This window comes from Acinonyx jubatus, chromosome A3, assembly GCF_027475565.1.
Source record: "Acinonyx jubatus isolate Ajub_Pintada_27869175 chromosome A3, VMU_Ajub_asm_v1.0, whole genome shotgun sequence".
Lineage (NCBI taxonomy): Eukaryota > Metazoa > Chordata > Mammalia > Carnivora > Felidae > Acinonyx > Acinonyx jubatus.
In genome coordinates, this window is record NC_069388.1 from 1,725,923 (window position 1) to 1,744,876 (window position 18,954).

Below are 18,954 nucleotides of genomic sequence, written 5' to 3' on the forward strand. Positions count from 1 at the left end.
AGGAAGCTAAACCCTTACCTCAACACCTTATGTAAAAACGATGTGGATCAAGGACCTAAAACAAAATTCTTTTTTTTTTTTTATTTTTTTTAACGTTTATTTATTTTTGAGATAGAGACAGCATGAATGGGGGAGGGTCAGAGAGAGGGAGACCCAGAATCCGAAACAGGCTCAGGCTCTGAGCTGTCAGCACAGAGCCCGACGCGGGGCTCGAACTCACGGACCGCGAGATCATGACCTGAGCCGAAGTCGGCCGCCCAACCGACTGAGCCACCCAGGCGCCCCTAAAACAAAATTCTTAGAAGAAAACCTAGGGCACAGGCTTTACGACATTGGACCCGCCATGATTTTGAAATGAGACCAAAGGCATGGACAAAAACGACAAATCGCGCCTCATGAAAATGTTTAGGATTTATGCATCAAAAGACACCATCAGCAGGGTAAAAAAGCAACCTACAGAATGGGAGAATATGTTGCAAATCATACACCTGATGAGGGATCAATGTCAGGATATAGAGAGAACTAAAACTAAACAAAACCTGTGTTAAAAGTAGGCAAAGGACCCCAGTAGACATTTCTCCAAAGACGTATAAATGGTCGGTAAGTACATTTAAAAGATGCTCAACAGCACTAGTCCTTAAGGAAATGCAAATCAGGGGCGCCTGGGTGGCTCAGTTGGTTGAGCGTCTGACTCAATTTGGGCTCAGGTCATGATGTCCGTGCTGACAGCACAGAGCCTGCTTGGGATTCTCTCTCTTCTCAGTTTCTCTCTCTGTGCCTCTCTTTCTCAAGATGAATGTATCAACTAAAAAGGAGGAGGAGAAGAGGGAGAGAAAGAAGTAGAAAAGAGGAGGAAGAAGAGAAAACTTTAAAAAGAGGCAACTGTTGGCATGGTTGTGGGAAATTGGAGCTTTTGCTCATTGTTGGTAGAAATCTGAACCGTGCAGCCATCGTGGGAGAGAGTATAGTGGTTCCTCAATTAAAGATAGAATCCCCGTATCCAATAACTCCACTCCTGAGTGTACACACAAAAGAATTGAAAACAGTGTCTCCAACAGATACTCGCACACCCATCTGCAGCCATATTATCTACCACAGCCAAACGGCAGAAGCGACCCGTATGTCCGTCGGTGGATGAATGGGTGAACAAAATGGTCTACACGTACAAGGGAATGTTATTCGGCCTTAAAAAGGAAGGATGTTCTGACACAACGGGTATAGTTAAACCTTGAGGACATTATGCTGAGAGAAATTAGCCAATCACACGAAGACAAATGCTACACAATGACACACGAGGTACCTAGAGTCGTGGAAATCAGAGAATACAATGGTAGTTGCCATTGTGTGGGAGAGGGAACCGGAGCTGGCGTTGAATAGGGAGAGTTTCAGTTTTGCAAAGTGAGTTCTGGAGTTGGATGGTGGTGATGCTAATGCGTTACTAGAGTATTTAATCCCATCGAGCTGTACACTTGCAAATGGTTAAAGTGGTGGGTTTTACATCTGCGTGTGTGTTTTAATGTTTGTTTTTGAGGAAGAGAGAGTGTGAGTGGGGGAGGGGCAGGCGGAGGGAGGGGGAGAAAGAATCTTAAGCAGTCTTCATGCTCAGCTTGGAGATATCCAGATATATTTATTTATTTTAGTGTTTATTAATTTTTGAGAGAGAAACAGAGCAGGGGAGGGACAGGGAGAGAGGGAGACAGAATCAGAACCAGGCTCCAGGGTCCAAGCTGTCAGCACAGAGCCCGATGCAGGGCTCGAACCCACGAACCGTGAGATCATGACCTGAGCCAAAGTCGCACACTTAGCTGACTGAGCTACTCAGGCGTCCCAATATTTATTTATTTTAAAGACTTTATTTTTAAGTAATCTCTACACCCAACATGGGTCTCAAACGCACAGCCCCAAGACCAAGAGTTGCATGGCTCCACCAACGAGCCAGCCAGGTGCCCCATGTTACGTGTATTTTAACACAATATTTACGTGTTTTTTAATGTTTATGTAATTATTTTGAGAGAGTGAGCAAGCGGGGGAGGGGCAGAGAGAGAGAAGGAGAGAGAATCCCAGGCAGGCTCCACACTGTCAGCACAGAGCCTGAGGGTGGGGCTCGATGTCATGAACTGTGAGATCATGACCTGAGCTGAAATCAAGAGTCAGACGCTCAACTGACGGAGCCCCCCAGGTACCCCCAAAACAATTTTTAAAAATGTAAGATGATAGGATGCACACACATGGGTGTGCACATCCTTTCCTCTAGGGCAGAGTCTCAAGGCCAAGTTCTTCAAGGGGAAGAAACTTGTGCCCCCCACCCTGTGGCCCAGGAAATCTGGATCTTACTCTCTTAAGAAACGTTGTTGTCCAAGGTCCCAGGTCCCACTTTGGAGCAAGTAGTCCCTGACGGCAGCCAGGTACCGGGGGAGGGAGGGCTGCAGACAAGATCCTAGGTAGGGATGGCCTCGTTGTGCCTGTGCTGTCCCCGGCAGCCACTATGGGGCATCCGAGAGCTGTGTCTGCACTGCCTACAGCTGCGCTGGGGCCCTAGGGCAGAGGCTCACCTGTTTGTTCCCGGCCCACTTCTCTGGAACTGAAGGGGGCTGAGTCATCTCCCTCAGGCCCCTGGTCCCTTGTCCGCAGGGTAAATTGTTTACTGAGCTTCCTCTGGGGTCTCCAGGTTGGGCAAGGGCCAGAGGCCAGGTGGAACAAAGGCAGCGGGGGGCAGGAGGACCTGGCACTTGAAGACAATCAGGCTGAGCCCTTTTTGTAGATCCCAGGGCAGCCTCTAGGAAGGAGCTCAGCAGCAGCTGTCCGGCAGGGTGGTGCCGTCCAGGGTTCCTGAGTGCACCTGTTTCTACTCAAGAGTATATGCCTGTGGGGTGCCTGGGTGGCTCTGTTGAGTGTCTGACTTCGGCTCAGGTCGTGATCTCATGGTTTGTGAGTTCGAGCCCCGCATCGGGCTGAGAACCTGGAGCCTGCTTTGGATTCTGTGTCTCTGTCTCTCTCTGCCCCTCCCCTACTCACGACCTCTCTCTCTCAAAAATAAACATTTAAAAAAATTGATAAGAAAATTAAAAGAAAAAAGTATACACCTGTGCTCTTGATAACCTTGACTTGTCAATATCACATCAGGATCACAAGTCAAGCTTGCACTGTCCCTCTAAATTACTCAGCTGCCTCCTTCTGGCCATGAAGTAGGGACAATGGTAGAGCCACCCCACGGGCTGGGGTGGTCTGCATTCAACTAGTTAACACATGCAGTGCTCAGAACGAGTGCGGCACTCAGGAAACCCCCAGCCTGCTAGTGTTCATCACCACCACCACCACCATCACCATCATCACCACTACTGTTGTCATAATGTGGTTCCAGGTCATACGGTTGGGTTTGAATCGTAGGCTGGTGACTGGCAGCTTGCACCAAAGACAGCCCGATCTCATACGGGTCCCCGTTCAGGCTGCCCGGGGAGGGCGATGGCGGCCAACAGCAGCTGGTTGGTGTCTGTGCAGCAGCCACGTCCTGCAGCCCCCCCCCCCCCGCCCCCTGCATGCACAGGTAAACGAGGCCCTGAGATGTGGGGCAACTCAACCTTCCAGGGGAGCCTCCCCCTCCTCCTCCCAGAGCAGCTGTTTCTGGGCCAGGCGCGGCCAGGCCAGTCTGAAATGCATTGTGTGTGGAAGGGAACCGGCCAGAACCAGGAAACCCTCCTTCCGGGCCCGGGGCGGGGGCCAGGGTGAGCGGCAGGTCAGGGCCGACCAGACCTGCCCAGGAGTTACAGCCACCAGCCCCTCCGGCCTGCCCTCCATTCCCTTGAGAGCAGGCCTGGCTCACCTCCCTGGGGCTTGGGGGGGGGGGGGGGGCAGGGAGTGTGCAAGCCAGTGAGCCACCAACCAGGGCCTGGCCCCACAGCCTCCCAGGCTTTGGGATCATCGTCTGACCTCAGAGAGACACAGGCAGTCACCGGCCCTCCCTGGTCTTGATGAGGGTCAAGGGAGGTCACGGTGGGCGTGCGGCACCCCCCATATGGGTCAACGTAACTGGCCCAGAGCTTAGGGCACCTGGCATCGTTACTCAGCCTATCGGGGCCCCAGGGAGGGTGGAGGGGCCAGGCCAGCGCCCCGTCCGTTCTATTTTACCTTGTTTTATTTTTTCATTTTGTCATTTACTATTTCGCTTTCTTTTACGTATATGTCATTTTGTTTTTCTATTTGATTTTTTTCATTGAGACGTGATAAAAAACACAAATACAAATCCTGAGTGTTCCACCCGCTGGATGCTTCGCTCCGCTGTTCACCTAGGCAGGCAGAGCTCCCCACGACCATGCAGGATGGAGTCAGGCTCTGGGTGGGGCCAGTCCCCTTCCCCCCACCCCCACCGCCCCCACCGCCCCTGCCCCGGCTCCCAGGAGGCTCATGCAGGCCTTCTCAGGACACAGGTGATGTGCTGGGGAGTCCAGTGGGGGCTGAGCTAGGCGCTTGGGGCGCATCTGTGCACCGGGTCCACCTGGAGGGGCCAGCTGACAGCAGGGGGGTACTGAGGTCGGACACCCAAGACTGTCCCGCCTCCTGGCCCCACCCCTCCTGTGGGGGCTGGCCACAGAGGTCTGAGCCAAGTGACAGGAAAGGAGGCCCTTCCGTCCGAAGCACACACAGGGCGTCCAGCTGGCTCGTCCCCGCGGACACACAGGGTTTTCCAGGCTGGCCGGAGGCCAGCGCGTCCCAGCCCAACCGGGTGGGGATCCAGATTCAATGGGAAAGCACGGCAAAGCGCAGGCAGCAGAGCCCCCCGGGGCCCAGGCCAGGGTCCGACCCCAGGCACAGACGGAGCCCCCACGTCCAGGCAGTGACTCGGGCGGGGGGACCTGGGAAAGGCCTGGGTTCCGGCGCCGTCCCCCTGCCCCTAGGCCTTCTCCCCTTCTGCTTCCCCATCAGGAGGTTGGAGCTATTGTCCCCACACCCATGGGTGGAGGTCAGGGCTCAACAGGAAAGGGGCGGCTGGGAGCCCGGTGAGCGGTGCAGAGATGGAACGGTGCCACACCCGGGGCAGCACTCTGGTCAGGGAGACGGAGAGCTGCTGTCCCCGTGGGACGTGGGCCCGAGGGTGACCCTGCAGCACTGCCCAGGTCCCAGCCCGCCTGTGCCCGGGCTCCGCAGGAGTGGGTGTCCCCGGCGCCCGGCCAGGCAGCCAGGACAGGGAGCTCTCGGCCTGGCACTTCTGAGGGAGGTTCACGCTTCCTGCCTGTGAACCAGCAGCTGGGGAAGGCCCCACAGAAGCCCCATGACAATCCTGTGAGCCCATTTTACAGAGCAGGAAGCTGAGACCGAGGGAGAGGACGTTTCCCCCACCCCCAGCGTCACATGGCTGGGGCCACGCGGGCTGACGGGTGAGATGATCACAGCCAGGACCCGGCCTCTGTGCTGGAGAGGAGCTTGGACAGTGGGGTCTCAGGCGCAGGCACCTTCAGAACATCCCTTACCTTCGTCTGTGCCCCAGCGACATGCCCCGTGGGCCTGAGCTGAACGAGACAGGTAGATGGGCAGGTCCCCTGCCCTGGGCGCTGAGCTGGGCCCTGCCCCCAGCAGGGCGCATCAGCAGCTGCCGAAACAGGCCCAGAGGCAAGGTGGAAAGTGACGGAATCCAAATTCCTGTCCCAGGCATGTGGGTCTGGCCCGGGCTTGTCCGGCTGGCTTGGCCAGCCGCCAGCTCCCGCCCCTCCCCACCCCCAGCTCTGCAGGCGCTCTGGGCCTCTGCGGCCCCTCCACCCACCAGGACCTCCACCCGCCAGGACCTCGTGTGAGTGGCAGTGGGAAGGCAGTGGTGCCGGGAGCTGTCCTGGGCCCAGGCTGGGCACTGGGCACTACAGTGTGCGAGACCGATGGTCCCTGTCCCCAGAGAGCTCGTGACCCAAGGAAGAAGGCCATAAGCATCTCATCTCAGGTGTAGGACAGTGGGTCCCACCCAGGAGCTGTCCCCCCCACCAGGATCCCTGCCAGGACATCACACCTGGGGGAGGAGAGGTGCTCCTGGCCACGAGTGGGTGCGGGCCAGGGGCGCTGCTCAGCCAGCCGCCCGTGGTGCCCACGACGGCCCCTTCGGGAGGCCTCGGGCCAGAATGCCTGGCCTAGGGTTTTGAAGGGCTACATAGGCTGGGGGGTCAGGGAAGGGATGTCCGAGGAGGGACAGTGCCACGTAGTGACCAGCCCTGAGAGGTGCCGCGCCTTTAACACCGGTCACCCCAGTGCCCCTGCGGACAAGGACCGAGTGATGGGCGCCCTGGAGTGGGGGCGGGAAGAGGTGCTGGGCTGGGGAATTCCAGAAGGCAGAGGCTCTCCTGCCAGGTTCTCAGCTCCCTGCAGCCCCTGCCACGTTCCTCCCCTGGGTGGGCAGGCGATGGGGCTCAGTGCACTCCTGGCAGAGATACAGCGGGCCCAGGAGCAGCCCGCACCAGCCTCCTGAGTGACCCAGATCACCGTGTAGGCCCCAGGGGCCTGCTTCCTGGGGCTGGGGCCACAGGGCCTTGCCAGGACTCAGGTTTGCCATCGCTGGAGAGCAGCGGGCCACACCATCTGCCGTGAGCAAACCTCCCAGGTGGGGAATGAGTCCCTTGCAGACAGGGTCAGGACTTACCAGCGTGGTGTGGTCAGCGGGGCCCGAGCCTCAACAGGCAGGGTCACACATGGCCTCTCCGATCGTTGGTGCCCCCCCTCTGTAAAATGGGCTTTTGTGGGCATCAGATCAGATGGCGCACGTTAGGCACTTGCCTGGCACCAGGCACGAGGGCACCAGCCAGCAGCTGCCTAATGGCCCCCTGGGTGCTGGGCGCAGGGTGGCTTGGTGCTGCTGAGGGGCTGGCCCGACAACAAGGCAGGAAAACACAATCGGCCCCATTTACACAGGAGTCCGGTGGGGCGGAAACGCCTCTGACCTCAGGGCGCACCGCAAGCTCAGGACAGAGCTAGGAGGGTGGGCTGCGGGAGACCTGGGCCCCGAGGGAGGGGTGGCTCTTAGCTCCCAGCCTTCACCCCCCTCACTGCCACTCGCAGGTTCCGAGAGGGGGCCCAGACCGCTTTCGAGGAGACTAGACTCCCAGTGGACCGCCCCCCCCCCAGCCCTGCAGTGGCCTGACGGGAGCCCCACACGTCTCCCTGTGTTTACATTCCCCCAGAGGAGCAGGACACATGTTTGTAAATGTCTGCTGGAGGCAGACAGGCCTGGAGCTGAGCCCAGCCACCTTCATTTCACCCCTGGGGCAGAGGACAGCCCCAGAGGATCCTGGAGGGGCTCTCAGCAGCCCACCCCTCTCTGCCAGGCCAGACCCGAGCCGGAGGCTTCGGACACTGGCTGGGTGCACACCTCCAAGCCTCCCCCACCTACTGGGCATCCTGGAGGGCCCCCTGAATGAGATCAGGGTGACAGTGGAGGGACGCGGTTGGGGGTCAGCTGCATTTGAAACACTGGTGACCCTAGGGGAGCCCCAGGTCAGGCCACCTATAGGATGTGCAGGGGTGAGGCCCGGTGCCTCTGGGGTGCGAGCCCACAGGCCCCCTGCACGGTGACCAGGGCCTGCACAGGGGACAGGGCAGGAGGGGCTGTGACTCAGCATCTCTGCAGACGGGACCCAGTGGCATCACACACTCAGGCTGAGTCAGTCCACTGTTTGGGGTTGGTGTCTCTGGTTCACCGCGGCCCTAAACACGGGCCCACGTGTCACCAGAAGCACGGGACCGGCAGGCCATGCGGTGGCGGGTCCGCAGGCACCCTGACACATCCCTGCCCCCACCATCTCTGCTGGAGGCCCGATGGGCGCTGTTCCTGCGTATGCTGTGCCTTCGTGGCCCCCACTTGGCATCCACGCTCCTCTTGATGCCTGGGAAAGGCCGGCCGTCAAGCCCTGCCCCAAGCCCTCTCCCAGTCCCTGCGCAGCCCCTGCAAAGAAGCCATCTCCCAGGAATCATCCATGGTGTAGCAGCACCGAGACTTTGCGCCTCTCTGGGCTGACGCGTGCGCCACAGCACGTGGGGCCACACCTGGTCCCCCACTCGCCACGCGTGGACGTCGGGACTGTCGTGCACAGCGCGGCCCTCAATGTTTGTGGGCAGGAGCTGTGTAGAGTCTCCGCAACGGAAGGGCCGGGTCACCTGGTGGCTGCACTGCCACCGTCTGGTGTTTCCGTTCTGCGTGGTGGCCGTAGAGCAGGGACTGCTGGAGACGTGTGTCAGGTCAGGTGCTGAGCCCTGACCCCCTTGGCCTGCCTGCTGCGGGGCCTCCAGGCCAGAGTGAAGGCTGTGGCCGCAGGGTCACCTGCTCAGCACGGGACTCCAGACACAAGATAAATAACAAAATGATGGAATGAAAGAAAGAAAATTTGTTTAAAGAGTTGAGTGAACAAAGGAAAAATGTGCAACAGAAAGGGGCGGGTCCTGGGGCCGTTGTCTGCAGGTGGGTGAGAGCGGGCGGGGAGAGGCGCTCCTGGCCGCAGGAACTCCTTCGTCACAGCGGCTGGGGTGCTGGGGGTCATGTGGGGTGGCTTGAGGCGGGGCTGTGGTACAGGGCCATGGTGCAGAGCGCGGTGCAGGGGCTGTGGTTCAGGGGCGTGGTGCAGGGGCTGTGGTTCAGGGGCGTGGTGCAGGGGCTGTGGTTCAGGGGCGTGGTGCAGGGGTGTGGTACAGGGTGTGGTGCAGGGGCGTGGTGCAGGGGTCATGGTGCAGGGGTGTGGTGCAGGGGCTGTGGTTCAGGGGTGTGGTGCAGGGGCGTGGTGCAGGGGTGTGGTACAGGGTGTGGTGCAGGGGCGTGGTGCAAGGTGTGGTGCAGGGGCGTGGTGCAGGGGTGTGGTACAGGGTGTGGTGCAGGGGCGTGGTGCAGGGGTGTGGTGCAGGGGTCATGGTGCAGGGGTGTGGCGCAGGGGCGTGGTGCAGGGACCATGGTGCAGGGGTGTGGTGCAGGGGCGTGTTGCAGGGACCATGGTGCAGGGGTGTGGAGCAGGGCGTGGTGCAGGGGTGTGGTGCAGGGGCATGGTGCAGGGGTGTGGTACAGGGTGTGGTGCAGGGGCGTGGTGCAAGGTGTGGTACAGGGTGTGGTGCAGGGGCGTGGTGCAGGGGTCATGGTGCAGGGGCGTGGTGCAGGAACCATGGTGCAGGGGTGTGGTGCAGGGGTGTGGTGCAAGGTGTGGTGCAGGGGTGTGGCGCAGGGGTGTGGTGCAGGGGCCATGGTGCAGGGGCATGGTGCAGGGGTGTGGTGCAGGGTGTGGTGCAGGGGCCATGGTGCAGGGGCGTGGTGCAGGGGCTGTGGTGCAGGGACCGTGGTGCAGGGGTGTGGTGCAGGGGCGTGGTGCAGGGGCCATGGTGCAGGGGTGTGGTGCAGGGACCGTGGTGCAGGGATGTGGTGCAGGGTGTGGTGCAGGGGCATGTTGCAGGGACCATGGTGCAGGGGTGTGGTGCAGGGACCATGGTGCAGGGCGTGGTGCAGGGGTGTGGTGCAGGGGCGTGGTACAGGGACCATGGTGCAGGGGTGTGGTGCAGGGGCGTGGTGCAGGGGCCATGGTGTAGGGGTCATGGTGCAGGGGTGTGGTGCAGGGTGTGGTGCAGGGCCCATGGTGCAGGGGCGTGGTGCAGGGGCTGTGGTGCAGGGACCGTGGTGCAGGGGTGTGGTGCAGGAGCGTGGTGCAGAGACCATGGTGCAGGGACCATGGTGCAGGGGTGTGGTGCAGGGGCCATGGTGCAGGGGTGTGGTGCAGGGGCATGGGGCAGGGGCATGGTGCAGGGGCATGGGGCAGGGGCATGGGGCAGGGGCGTGGTGAAGGGGCCGGCTCCAGGCTTGAGGGCTGATGGCTTCCCAACAGGGGCCACAGGGCTGCTCGCCTCCGAAAAGCCACCTGAGCTGACAGGCCCAGAGGCCTCTCGGTGGAGGCGGGCAGAGAAGGGACCCCGTTTCTCAGTGGGGGCCACAGGGCAGGTGGGCCTGAGCCCCCGGACAGCGCCCGGGCCAGGGCTCCCCGATGTCTGAGAGGCACCAGGACAGATGGGCACGTACCGCCCAAGGCCTCCCACCGCTGCGCCAACCCCGGCCAGCCCGTGGCCCTGCCGCTGCAACCCCTTCAGAGCACCTCCCAGCCGGACGGCTGTCGACACCGCGGGTGTGCGCCTCTCCGGCCCTTCCTGGCTCCTTTCCTCCCCAAGCCTCGGTTTCCTTTCTGGGGAACGGAACAGTGATTCCCAGCGGCCACCCCAGAGCCTGCCTGCGAGGTGCAGGCACTTGGCGGACCCAGGGGCCCCCCCTTCATTCTCAGGAACCGCACCCAAGTCAGTGACGTGGGGGAGGCCTAGAGGTGCCGTGGCTCCGGGTCCCTGCCTCGGTCAGCTTACCCAGACAGCAGGGGGGGGACAAGAGTCCCGGTCTCCACAGCCGGCCCGGAAAATGGCTGCCGCCAAACACAGCGGTGGGCGCCATTACCACCGGTCTCCCTCTGCCCTCGGCCCAGGCCTCCCTGGGGGTCTGGCCTGTGGGCTGGCAGGTGGCCTGTGGGTGGGAGATGACAAGGTGGAAATCGCCCCTACTTGTTGCGTCTTGGGGCCGCGTGGGGGCGTGGGGTCTGTCAGCTCAGGGCCCCAGGGGAGCCGTGACCTCGGCAGCCAGCTGCTGGGACCCTGTGACTAGAGCTGCACAGGCAGGCAGGAGTGGCCCTGTCACCACCACTGCTGTCCCTTGTTAGAAATGAGCCCTCTCCAAAGGCTTCAGGAGACCCCAGCACTCTGAGACCAGACATGGGGGTGGGGGTGCCCAGGGCTGCCCGAGTGGCTGAGCTTGGCCGATCTAGGGCATCGGGTGGGGAGGAGAGAGAGACAGAGACAGATAGTGACAGAGGAAGGGACAGAGACACAGAGAGCTCAGCCACAGCCTGGGAATGAGAAGCCTGGACAGGGAGAGGGAGAAAAGACAGAGGAGCGGGCCATGATGAGGAAAAGGATGGAGGGTGAGGGAGGGGAGGCCTGGCTCCGGGGTGGAGGGGGGGGGGGCCCACTGCTCTGAGAGGGGCCGGGCCCAGGCCGGGCCGGAGGAGGGGGCTGGGGGGGGCGGGGGGCGTGTGCCTGGCTGGTCGAGGCCTGGGGCAGGGCTGCTGGTCCCAGGCCAGTCCCTCGAAGGGAGAGGGCCCCACCTGTCGGGGGCTGCTGTGGTTTCTGCCCCAGGAGGGGTGCAGACCCAGAGGGGTTCAGGGGACCCTGCCTCCTGCCTGTGACCAGACGCCATGGGGAGCTGCAAGGTGCGCCCCTCTATCTCTGGGCCCCCGATCAGATGTCGCAAAGTTGGGAAGGCATCCGGGCGAATCTGGCTCCCTTCGAAGGCTCACGGGTCCAGGAGGCTGGGGTCTGGGGGCTGCTGGAGGCGCTCCCAGCCATTGGCTCACGGCAGCCCTGGCCCTGCCCTTCCCGGGGGATCAGATTCCTCCTGGGCTGAGGACTCCTGGCCATATAAGGCCGTCTGCGGGCACCTCCTGGAGAAGCGGCAGAGCCCTCACCCTCGCCCGCCCCCCATGGGAACCAGAGCTTGGCCAGGCCCCCAAGGATGGAGGGGGGAAGGAGCTTGCCGGAGTCCGGTCCTGCGAGGGAGGGGGGCAGGGGCAGGCCCCGTCCTGGGCTGGGGCTCGGGGCCCCCGGGCGCCACCCTTCCCTCCGTGCCCCTCACCTGTTCCCCCGGGGCTGCCCAGTCTGTGCTGTGAAGGAGGGAGGTGGTACGGATGGGGTGGCGGAGCACTGGGGCCAAAGGTCAGATAGGATAAAAACGGCCCCACGGAAGTGTTGGCGCCCTGGGTGCCCGATGTGGCCGCTGCGGTGGTCTGTGCTCCCCACGGCCTGGACCCCAACCTCACACCCCAGCAAGGTGCTAGGAGGTGCCCTGATGGGGGCCCCCCCGGAGAAAGCTGCACGGGGCTGGGGTGCCAAGAGCAACCTCATCACCGGCCCAGGCTCTTGCTTCGCCTCCCAGACAGTGATGCTGGGGCTCAGCCCTGTCCTTCCCTTCCCCCGAGGCTGGGGCCTGGGGCTTGTTGTAGAAGCTCGTTCTGCAGGCCAAGGGGGGTCCTCAAGTGGAGGGGTGTCTTGCCAAGATGCAGACTCCTGGCCCATCACAGGTGCCACCCTCCCCTACTAGCCCTGGCTTCCGGCTCACAGACCCGGGGCCTCGAGGGGGTGCAGGACGGGGGGCAGGAGTGCGGTCACTGGAGCCATGAGGGGTTCTTCCCAGGAGCCTGAGCCTTCCTCTGGGAGCCGCAGCCTGGCCGGCTCGGGGGAGGCAAACCCGAGAGGGCAGTTCATGCCGTGGCCGCTCTCTGGCACCTGCCCTCTGCCAGGCCTGGAGATACGGCTGGACTGACAGGCAGGACACAGCTGCGATTTAATTTAATAAAATGAACGAGTCCAAGAAATGAGACGGGGCCAACGCCCACTGGCTCTCTGGGGTGGTGCCTGGAGGGGCCAGACCCGAGGCCAGACAAAGGGGTGGGGGGGGGGGTTCTGTGGTGTCCCAGGTGGAGGTAACGAGGCCAAAGTCCCACGAGAGGGGCGAGGACCAAGGACGGCTGGACGGAGGGGCGTAGCTGGGAGGCTCCTGGCTCCACAGGGCCCGGTGGGCTGCGGTGAGTAGGGGACGGGTACAGCGCAGGGCCAGCCCAGGGCCCAGCACCCAGCGGCCAGCAGGCGCCTGGAGCCTATAGCCGTCATCACAAGAGTTCCAACCCATGAAAAGCGGCCTCTGACAACGCTGACCTTTCTGGTTCCTTCCAGCTCTCGGTGCATTTCACAAAACCAGGCAGCTCCACGTCGTTGTGGGAAGGGCTCTCCCACACCCACCCAGAGTCACTAAGGATGCAGGAGGGGGACGTCCAGGCTAGACCCCGGACTCTGACCCCCTGGTCCAGGACTCTCTGTACACTGAATGTACATCATTCTGCGGAGAGCCACAAAGTCCCTGATTTGAGCAGCCCCGGCCAGCAAGTTTTTTATAGGGCAGCCTGCCTGTCCAGGGCACCAGCTGGGGAGAAGGCAAGCCTAATTGGGGACGCTCCTGGGGGAGCCCAGGATCGGGGGGACTGGCCGGCCCTGGTCTCCTGGCCCCTGGGCGCACCCTAGCCTGTCTGTGCCCCCTCCGGGGCACCTCCCACCTCCCACCATGAGGACGCCTGCAGGTCAGGCCTGCAGTGGGCAGTGTGAGGGGCATGGCCTGAGGGCTGGGCACACAGCAGGCAGAGAGGGACCCCTCCTGGAGATCTGGGGTCAGAAGGCTCCCAGAGTAGGGGCCTTGGCCGGGCAGCCCAGGGTGATCGATCCCAGAACCACGTGTCCTCAAAGCCAGGGAGAGCAAAGCGATGGCCGGCTGGGGCCACAGGCTGGGAGGACAAGGTACCACTCCTTCCGGAACAACCAGAGGCGTGTCCCGGGCCCTCCTCCCGCCAGGAATGCCAGGGCTCTCACCTGGCTCTGTCCTTCGGGGAGGGGTTGGACCCAGGTGGTAGCCCAGGAGGTAAGCGGTGCCCCTAGCTAAGGGGAGGGGCTCAGCTGCGGCTCTGGCCCTCTCTCCAGCCCCCCGGGGTCCTGGCCCCCACGCCTCCAGGCCTATCCTCTGCCCACTGGCCTTCAACGCCCCAAGCTCTGGGCCCGCTGCCACTGTGGCAGCCAAAGGCCACGGGAAGGCTCTGGGCTGAGCAATGGCCAAGAGGGCACCGGGAACTCTCCCAGTCCTGCTGGGTCTACAACCCTCTGCCGAGGCCTTCTCCCAGCTGGGAGTCCTCAGAATGCCCATCTGGTCTGCGTCCCTCCTCCCACTCGACTGGGTTCAACCAGGGCCGATGGTGGCCATTCAGCTCGGTGCCCGCGCCCAGCCTCTCTGCCCGAGGACGGGGTGCACGTTCTCGCCAGCTGGGCTCCCTGGAAGGGCCTCAGAGCAGGCCTCCCAAGGCAGCGCCCCGCGACATTCCCGACCACAGCGCCGGCTGCTCCAGGAGCCCTCTTTCTGCTGAGACAAACTCTCCCAGCGACGGAGCAGAGCCTGGCCGCCTCGGTGCAGCTTCTTCCAAGGATGCAGGGCCCAGTGGGTACGGGCAGGGGGGCGTCCAGCACCGCCGTCTGTTAGTGATTGTGGCCACGATGATGCGGCCTGCATGAGGAGCCAGTGGGCACCCGGGGCCCCTGCTTCCCGGAGAGGCTTCCTGAGTTTACTAGGCTCAGGTTGAGTCAGGTGTGCCTGGCCTGCCCCTCCCCTCCCCCACAGCTGCTCTGCGGATGGGGCTGAGCAGGGGGCTCTGTGTGGGGGAGGGGCTCGGGTGGGGCAATTTGGCCCAGGGAGGAGGAGGAGTCTGCCGGGGCGGACATACCCCCTCAGGCTGCCACCTGCCCCCACCTCCCCCCCAGGGCCCAGTTACCGCACAGTTGGGGGCTGGGTGGGGAGGGCTCTGGTTTGGGACCTCCCATCCGGTGGTGGCCAGAATCTCTCGCAGGAGGAGGAAGACAGGCTGCGTCCGTCCGTGCCCCTCCAGCCTGAAGCGCACCCTGGGATGCCCACCCTGGACTGAGTGACACAATGCTAGGGCAGTGGGACAAGGGGGCACTTCATTAGGGACTAGTGCCCAAAAGGTGCCCAGTAAACGGGGGGGGCAGAAAATGAATGACCAAATTCCTCCTCCTTGCTAACTTGCTCTCCTGGCTGACCCCCGGACTTTTTGGGCTCAGTTTCCCCACTCGTAAGTAGGAAAAGTGGCTGGCTGGCCTGCGAGTCAGAGGAAGACGGGAGACATGGGTGGGCCACCTGGGGGTGACTTGCCAGAAACGTGACATGGGTATCAGAGGTAGAGGCGGGTAGAGGTGGGCAGAGCTGGACCTCCCCTCCTCTGCCCTGCCCACCTCCCCCCAGAGGTGCCCTGGAAGAAGCCAGTGTGTAGCCTGGCGGGGGTGACACCTCCATCCTCCTTGCTGCTCCCCTCCCTGGGCACACCAGCTGGCACACGGTGGGGGCAGAGGGTGGGCACCTCCCCCAGCCCCTTTCACCACATTCTCCTCCGCCCACGTCACCCCCGACCCTCCCAGCCACCAGATGCTCCCGGGGCAGCTGTCTGCCGGGAAGCAGCTAGCCCCGGGTTAACCCTCCCCGCGCTGGGTGCCTTGGCTGACTCAGCACATTCTCTGGCAGCCACCCTCCGGGCTGCTCGATGCCCTCGGACTGGGAGGCCCGGCCACTAGGCTCAGAGGGCTCCCACTCACCACCTCTGCCCGCCGGCCCCTCCAGCGACGTTGGGAAGCTGACCTGGGTTGGGGGTGGATTCCCAGCCTCCCGCGCCCAGACCACCAGGACCCCCAGCTATCGAGGGGGTGCCACGGGCCAGGGTGCGGTGCAGTGATGTCCGCAATGGGGGGTGGACCCGGGGTGGGGGCAGCTCAAATTCCCCATCTGGGAACTCTGCTACTGCCCGGGGGTGGCTTTCTGTCCTTCACAACGGACCAGAAATTAGCTCATGAGCTGGCCTGCCTGCTTGGGGACCCCAGAAATCTCCGCATCCCCCCGCCCACCCGGCCGCCCTCTGGGCCGGCTCCTCCCCCACTCAGAATTTCTCCTACAAAGGTACCCGCCTCTTTTTACCCTCCCCCAGGTGGAAGGACAAAACTATGGCGGACTGAGGGGGCGGAGGAGGCTCATCCCCCTTGCCTGTTTCCCAACTTGGAAGACTAGGGGCCTCCCAGCTCCCTTGGGATACAGGGTCTGCGGGAGGCCGGGGACAGCTAGAAAGATGTGGATGATAGTGCAACCTTCCGGAACAGCTGTGGCTGCAGGACCCCCACGAGGACCGGCTGCCCGCCACCGAGGACCGTCCAGGGGGTCCCACGTGGGACATACACCCAGCTGGCGTGGCTCAGAGAATGGGGGGAGCTGCCAGCTCAGCAGCTGCGCAACACCCCCCCCCCCAATCCCCCAGGCTCCCCATGAGGCCGATTTGGGCCAGGAGCCCGAGGGGAGGAGACCCAGCGGCCACAGCCACCCAAACCCAGAAACAGCTGGGACCGAAACTGAGTTCTGGCCTCTAGACCCCGTCTCATTTCCCAGGCATCTTCCAGAGAGTGAGCGCCTGCCCAGCGCGAGGGAGTGGCCCTGAGCAGAAGATGGCGGAGGCCACAGGCACCTCCCGGGCACAAGGGTGGGATCGCAGCCGGCCCGGGACGCCACAGGTGCTCAATACATGTCCTTTACAGCCAATCTTCGCCGCACCCTCAGGGCTCTGAGCACCCTCCCTTTGCCACAGGGGCCCACAGTGGGCACCTGTGCCCTGTGCCTCTTGGTCCATTTCCCTATTCCAGAATATCTCGAAGCCAAGCCTGGTGCAGGTGGGAGCTAGCCAGGGGCGCCTGGGGTCTCCGGTCCGGGTCTTCCTATCCCTCTCTGCAGTTGGGACTTCCTTAGGGCCCCCACTCATGGCCAGTCATGGCCGGTAAGGGCGCACTTTCTCCACCTGCAGAATGACGCAGACACGGGGGGCAGTAGGAGGGGAGAAAAGCCAAAGCTCCAGCGACAGAGGGTGAGGTTGCAAGGGGTCTCCGGGGAGCCAAGAGTCCGGGCTCCCGCGGGGCAGTCGCTCTGGACGGTGTGCCGGTTCTGGGGTGGGGGGCGTGGACGGGCTGGGCCGCTGTTGGGACAGACCGCGAGGGCTGGCCGCTGGGCGAGCGCGCCTGACTCTCCGCGCAGCGCCTGCCCCCGGGCCGCCGGGGGCGCTCGGCCGCCAAGAGGTGTCCAAAGTTAGGGAAACCAAGAGCGGAGCCGCCGGGCTGGGAGGAGCGGGCCGGGCGCCGCGGCCGAGGGGGCGCCGCTCGGGACCGGGAGCCAGGCCCCGGGGCGGGTGGGGGGGGGAGCCGCGGTCGGGCCGCGTCCCCACGGCCTGGCCCCGGGCCAGCAGGTGCCCCTTCCGGGAGGCCGGCCGGGCCGGGGTCCGAAGGGTTAAGGCCACCGGCCGCCCCTCCCCCGCCCCTTCCCCGGGGCGCGGGACGCGGGCGCCCGGGCGGGCCGGGGCGGGGCCTGACGTCCGCGGGCGGGGCGAGCCGCCGGCCGCCGCCGCACTCCCGCCGGGCTCCCGCGGCGCCGTGGTCCCCCGGAGCTGGAAGATGGCGAGGCCGGACGCGCGGTTCTGCGCGGGGTGCGCACGGGGGCCCCGGGGGTCCCGGGGCCCCGTGCCGCTGCTCCTGGCCGGGCTGGCGCTGCTGGGCGCAGCGCGGGCGCGGGAGGCGGCGGGCGGCGGCTTCAGCCTGCACCCGCCCTACTTCAACCTGGCCGAGGGCGCCCGCATCACCGCGTCGGCCACCTGCGGCGAGGAGGCCCCAGCGCGCGGCGCCCCGCGCCCCACCGAGGACCTCTACTGCAAGCTGGTGGGCGGCCCCGTGGCCGGCGGAGACCCCAACCAGACCATCCAGGTGCGCGCGGGCCGGGACTGGGTCGCCGCCGGGCGGGGCGGGGTGGGGTGGCGGGGGCCCGGGCGCCGGGGCGGGCTTGGCGGGGAGCGCCCAGGTGCGGACCGAAGCCCGCACGTCTAGTACGGACGCCCAGGTTCCGCATTTCGGGAAACGGAAGGGACCCCAGCTCGGCCATTCGGGCCCGGCCAGAGAAGTGTGCGTCCCCCTCCGTCAAGGCGGGACGCAGCGTGCCCGGGGCGGGCCGTGGCAGGGCGGGAGGGGGCCCGGTGCCCGGTCCCCGGTGTCCCCAAGTCCCGGGATCCCGGCGAGGGCGGGACTTGGCCTCCACAGCGGCTGCCTGCGGGGAGGGGGTGGGCCCGCTCTGCCTTCCCCCAGGACAGGCTGGAACCTGCTGGGTGGGGGTGGGGCTGGGGTGCGGGCGGATCGGCGGGTGTTCCTAGAGTTTGGGGCCAGACCCAGGAGGCCATCACTGCGGATTGCAGAGGGTTGAAGTTCTCTCTGGGGGTCTAGGGACTTGGTGGGACCCTTGGAGGGGGGGGGGCGGGCAAGCAAACAATGGTATTTGGAGCTGAGCATGGGAAACGCAGACTCAATCCGGGGCGGCGTCCCTGCCCTGCAGGTGCTGAGTCTGTGGGCTTCGGTCTCCCTGGGGAGACGTGGCCTCAACCCTGAAGACCCCCCTGGAGGCATGCCCACCCCGCCACAAGTGTGTAGGTGGAGAATGGGCCAAACGGTTCCACCTGACCAGGGAAGCAGGGCCGTTAAGACGCTCTGGACTTCAGTTGAGGGCTGGGGTCCTGGGTTACCCTTGCGGGGGCGGGGGCGGGTAGGGTCTGCTCCGGGGGCCCCTTGACACCCCTGCTGAACCTTAGGGAGAGTGGGGGCCCGGGGCTGGTGTAACCTGAGTCGCTCAGTCCGGGGAGGAGAGGTTGGGGGAGGGGAGGAGGGCAGTTGGAGAGTGGATTAGCTGGGGTGGGTGATGAATGGAGGAGCCTCAGCTGGGCCCCCTGCACCTCCTGCCTGCCCACTGCCCTTGGCCCAGGGGAGGGAGGGGCCGAGAGGGGGCTCTGGTGCCACAGAGCCCTCCTGGGACAGAAGCGTCACCTCCCTTGGGCTCCTGGGCTCACCTTGTGCTCTCCTCTGAGCCCAGCACAGCTGAGGTAGGGAAACTGAGGCCTGGAAAACCTGCTGGAAGCCCCACAGCCAGGCCAGGATCGGGCTGGGGTGGGCAGTGGAAACCTGGGTCCCTGCTGCAGCACCCCCACCCCCCCACCCCTGCCACATCCGGTTGATGTCAAAGAGGCTGGGTCTCAGGGAGCTTGTGTGTGGGTCTCCAGAGCTGCCCCAGAGTGCCTGGCTGAGCCCTCGCTGCTGTCCTTCTAGAGCATCTGCCTGCCCCCTTACAACTCCTCGCTGCGTACCTGGGGGGGGGGGGGGGCGGTGCGGCAGAGTGGCAGCTGCCAGACCCCTGAAGGGAGGGGCCTTTATTGCTTAAAGGAGCAGCTTGGGGGCCCCTGGTCAAAGCCT

The 18,954-nt window shown here is 63.9% G+C and overlaps 2 protein-coding genes across 2 annotated transcripts in view; one reads left to right on the plus strand and one right to left on the minus strand.

The window, feature by feature from the left end:
• Positions 1 to 8,867: 8,867 nt before the first annotated feature.
• On the minus strand, positions 8,868 to 12,297 carry LOC113595723 (uncharacterized). Its single transcript, XM_053201337.1, has 4 exons — positions 12,156 to 12,297; positions 11,334 to 11,582; positions 10,351 to 10,504; positions 8,868 to 9,987 (listed from the first exon to the last, which is right to left on the minus strand). Exons 1-4 carry the CDS (start codon positions 12,295 to 12,297, stop codon positions 8,868 to 8,870), a joined length of 1,665 nt encoding a protein of 554 aa, XP_053057312.1.
• Positions 12,298 to 17,064: 4,767 nt separating this feature from the next.
• LAMA5 (laminin subunit alpha 5) overlaps positions 17,065 to 18,954 on the plus strand; it is a 50,535-nt gene continuing 48,645 nt past the window's right edge. The window contains exon 1 of the mRNA XM_027046528.2: positions 17,065 to 17,427. Within this exon, the coding sequence (XP_026902329.2) occupies positions 17,122 to 17,427 (306 nt within the window). The 5' untranslated portion in view covers positions 17,065 to 17,121. The remainder of the gene's footprint in view (positions 17,428 to 18,954) is intronic.